Source organism: Oenanthe melanoleuca, chromosome 27 (genome assembly GCF_029582105.1).
Source record: "Oenanthe melanoleuca isolate GR-GAL-2019-014 chromosome 27, OMel1.0, whole genome shotgun sequence".
Classification (NCBI taxonomy): Eukaryota; Metazoa; Chordata; class Aves; order Passeriformes; family Muscicapidae; genus Oenanthe; species Oenanthe melanoleuca.
In genome coordinates, this window is record NC_079360.1 from 2564690 (window position 1) to 2567492 (window position 2803).

The 2803-nt window shown below is 36.6% G+C and overlaps 1 protein-coding gene across 1 annotated transcript; it reads right to left on the reverse strand.

Annotated features, from left to right (window-relative positions):
- Positions 1–340: 340 nt before the first annotated feature.
- On the reverse strand, positions 341–1339 carry LOC130263925 (olfactory receptor 1019-like). The gene has a single exon (XM_056511769.1). It carries the CDS (start codon positions 1331–1333, stop codon positions 341–343), a length of 993 nt encoding a protein of 330 aa, XP_056367744.1. The 5' UTR covers positions 1334–1339.
- Between the last annotated feature and the right edge of the window lie 1464 nt (positions 1340–2803).

Here is a 2803-nt window from a genome sequence, read left to right on the forward strand (position 1 = left end):
CAATAATGTAAAAGAAAATGTCAGAATTGTGTGTCACTGTTGTCAGCCATTTAACAGATGTGTGGTCTTGGCTTACTTAATTTACCTTATTTTCGAATTCTTTTTTTTAATTCTGGTTTTATGTATAAGCATCAGTGATTTAAGTGTAATAGATGTAAACTTATTAAATAATTTCATAAAAATCTAACATATTGTCCATTGAAGGATATCCTACATCCTATCCAAAATTGTTTAGTTGAAATAACAATTAGATTCTCATAGATTTGTTTATATTTCCTGATTTTACTAACCACCTAGAAACAGTAAAGACTCTTGAAAGCAGCTCCTGATATCCTTTATTTTACATTCTAAGTATCTGTATCAAATTGGACACTGTGTTCATTCTCAGCTCCTGTAAAGGGGTTTTAAAAAACCCTTTCCTTTCTAACTGTTTTTTCAGAGACCTTTTTACCTCCCTGTTTCGGAGGGTGTAAATGAAAGGGTTTAGCATGGGAATAACAATAGTGTAGAAGACTGAGATGGTGTTGGTTTTGTTGGATGAAGCTGCAGCTCCAGGCTGAGCATACATGAAGAAAACTGTCCCAAAGAACAAGCAGATTGTTATCATGTGAGAGGAGCAGGTGGAGAAGGCCTTGTGCCTGCTTTCAGCTGAAGGCATTTGGACTATTGTGATGATTATATAACCATAGGAGATAAAAACCACCAAGGCAGTGCCCACAATGATTGATCCACACACAGCCAGCATGACGAGTTCATTGACAAGAGTGTCGGAACAGGAGGCGTGGATCACTGCAGCAACCTCACAGAAGAAGTGGTTGATTTCTGTGTGCCCACAAAAGGACAAACTGAAGGTGAAGCTTGTCTGGATGGTGCAGTTGATGCAGCCTGACAGATAAGAGCCCATCACCATGAGAACACAAAGCCTTCTGCTCATAATGACCTGGTAGAGCAGGGGGTTGCAGACGGCCGTGAAGCGATCGTAAGCCATCACGGCCAGGAAGAACGCTTCTGTGGTGCCAAAGAGAGAGAAGAAGAACATCTGAGAGGCACAGCCATTGTAGGAAATGCTTCTTCTGCCCAGTAAGAATGCCAGTGTTGCCCTGGGAGTGATGACAGAGGAATAACAGATATCCAAAGTGGACAGGTTCTCCAGGAAGAAGTACATTGGAGTGTGCAGGCTGGAGTCCATCCTGATGATGAGAATCATGCAGATGTTTCCCACTACAGTGACAATGTACATGGTGGAGAAGAGAACAGAGAGGAGGACTTGTGATCCTGGCTGGGATTTGAACCCAGCCAAAGTGAACTCACTTATCCTGGTGTGGTTTTCCATCTTTGCTTTCAGATGATGTTCCAAAAGGAAATCAGGATGCAGTAGATTGCCTGGAGAAGCAATTGTAGAAAAATAAGACAAACAATGAGATATATGAAACATAAGACATATTAAATATAGAGACACAAATGGGAAAAGTATAAAATTCAGTGATATATCATATCTGCAAATTCTTGTCAACCATGACAGGGTAATTTGTAAACTAATAATCCTGTAATATTATCGTCAGTATAAAGAAACATTCTGCATGCAGCTTATCCAACCTGTTTTAATTTAATAAACTTTACTACCAACTAGAAACAAACATTTCATTCTACATCTAAATCTATTTCAGATTTAACTGGGCAGAAAAAAATCTCATACTAAGATTGCAAATAACCCAGAAAAGACTGCTCTCCCCTAAACAAAAGAACAAGGGAATGTGCTTCTTCAGATGATGCAAAACAACTGAAAATACATAAAAGCCAAGAAATGTATTAGAATAATGTGGATAATTGTTTTTTAAAAAAACAAGTCTATTATTTTTGAAAACCCACATTTTTTCATGTCAGAAACTTTTTTCTTTTATGAAAGCACTTGAAAAATAAAAACCTTCAAACACTGAGATTTCTGCAATAAGTTTTCTCTACTCAAATGTTAATTCACATAGTATGTTAAAAAATGACTAATTGATGGAATGTTTCAAGTAATTCCTTTTAAATTCTATTTAGAAATTTTATTTTTGTAAGCTAGTTGTCCTCTCACCTAGGCTTAAATACATTCTGTGAGTTGAGGCACACATTAAAACTCATAGTTTGGATGCCTTTAAATTCAGTAGACAGAGATAAACACTCCAGCTTTAGAATATTTACTGTAAAAGATATGAATCATGTTTTAAGATTTTCTGGTTTTCTCAGGGATCTCCAGCTATTCTGTCTGTGAAAAGATGTAAAAAGCTGAGTGACAGACAGTCCCCATCCAGTTATTTTGTTGGTTTGTTTGTTTTGTTTTTTGGTTTTTATATCCAGGTATTTTTTTTGGTTTGCTGTCATTTCCATTAGATAATTAGATAATTTTTCTTTATCAGCATGTACCTAATCTTTTCAAAGCATTGAAATAATTTTTAACACATTTCTCCAGCTATCCCTCCATGGTCCTTGAAATGTAGCCTCAGCTTTAGGTACCCTCAGAAGTTCTATTTAATCCTTTGTTCTTATTTATCCACGAGTCTTAGGAAAGGGAAATAAATTTGGAGAAATAATTTCTTGTTGAATAACCTTGCTCATCAAATATTTTGGCTAGTTTGGGGATTTTTGTGTGCAGAGAGCTCAGGTTTAGGCAGTCAAGGTCAAGGATCCAGTCTAAGCATTTTCAAGCCTCTTGTCTATAGCTTTCACAATTCCTTTTGTGAGTCTTCTAGTCTCACCCTACCTGTTAAAAACAGGGGAAAAACAGTCCCTTAGAAGTTGCTGTTTTTGTTAGAAATGGAAT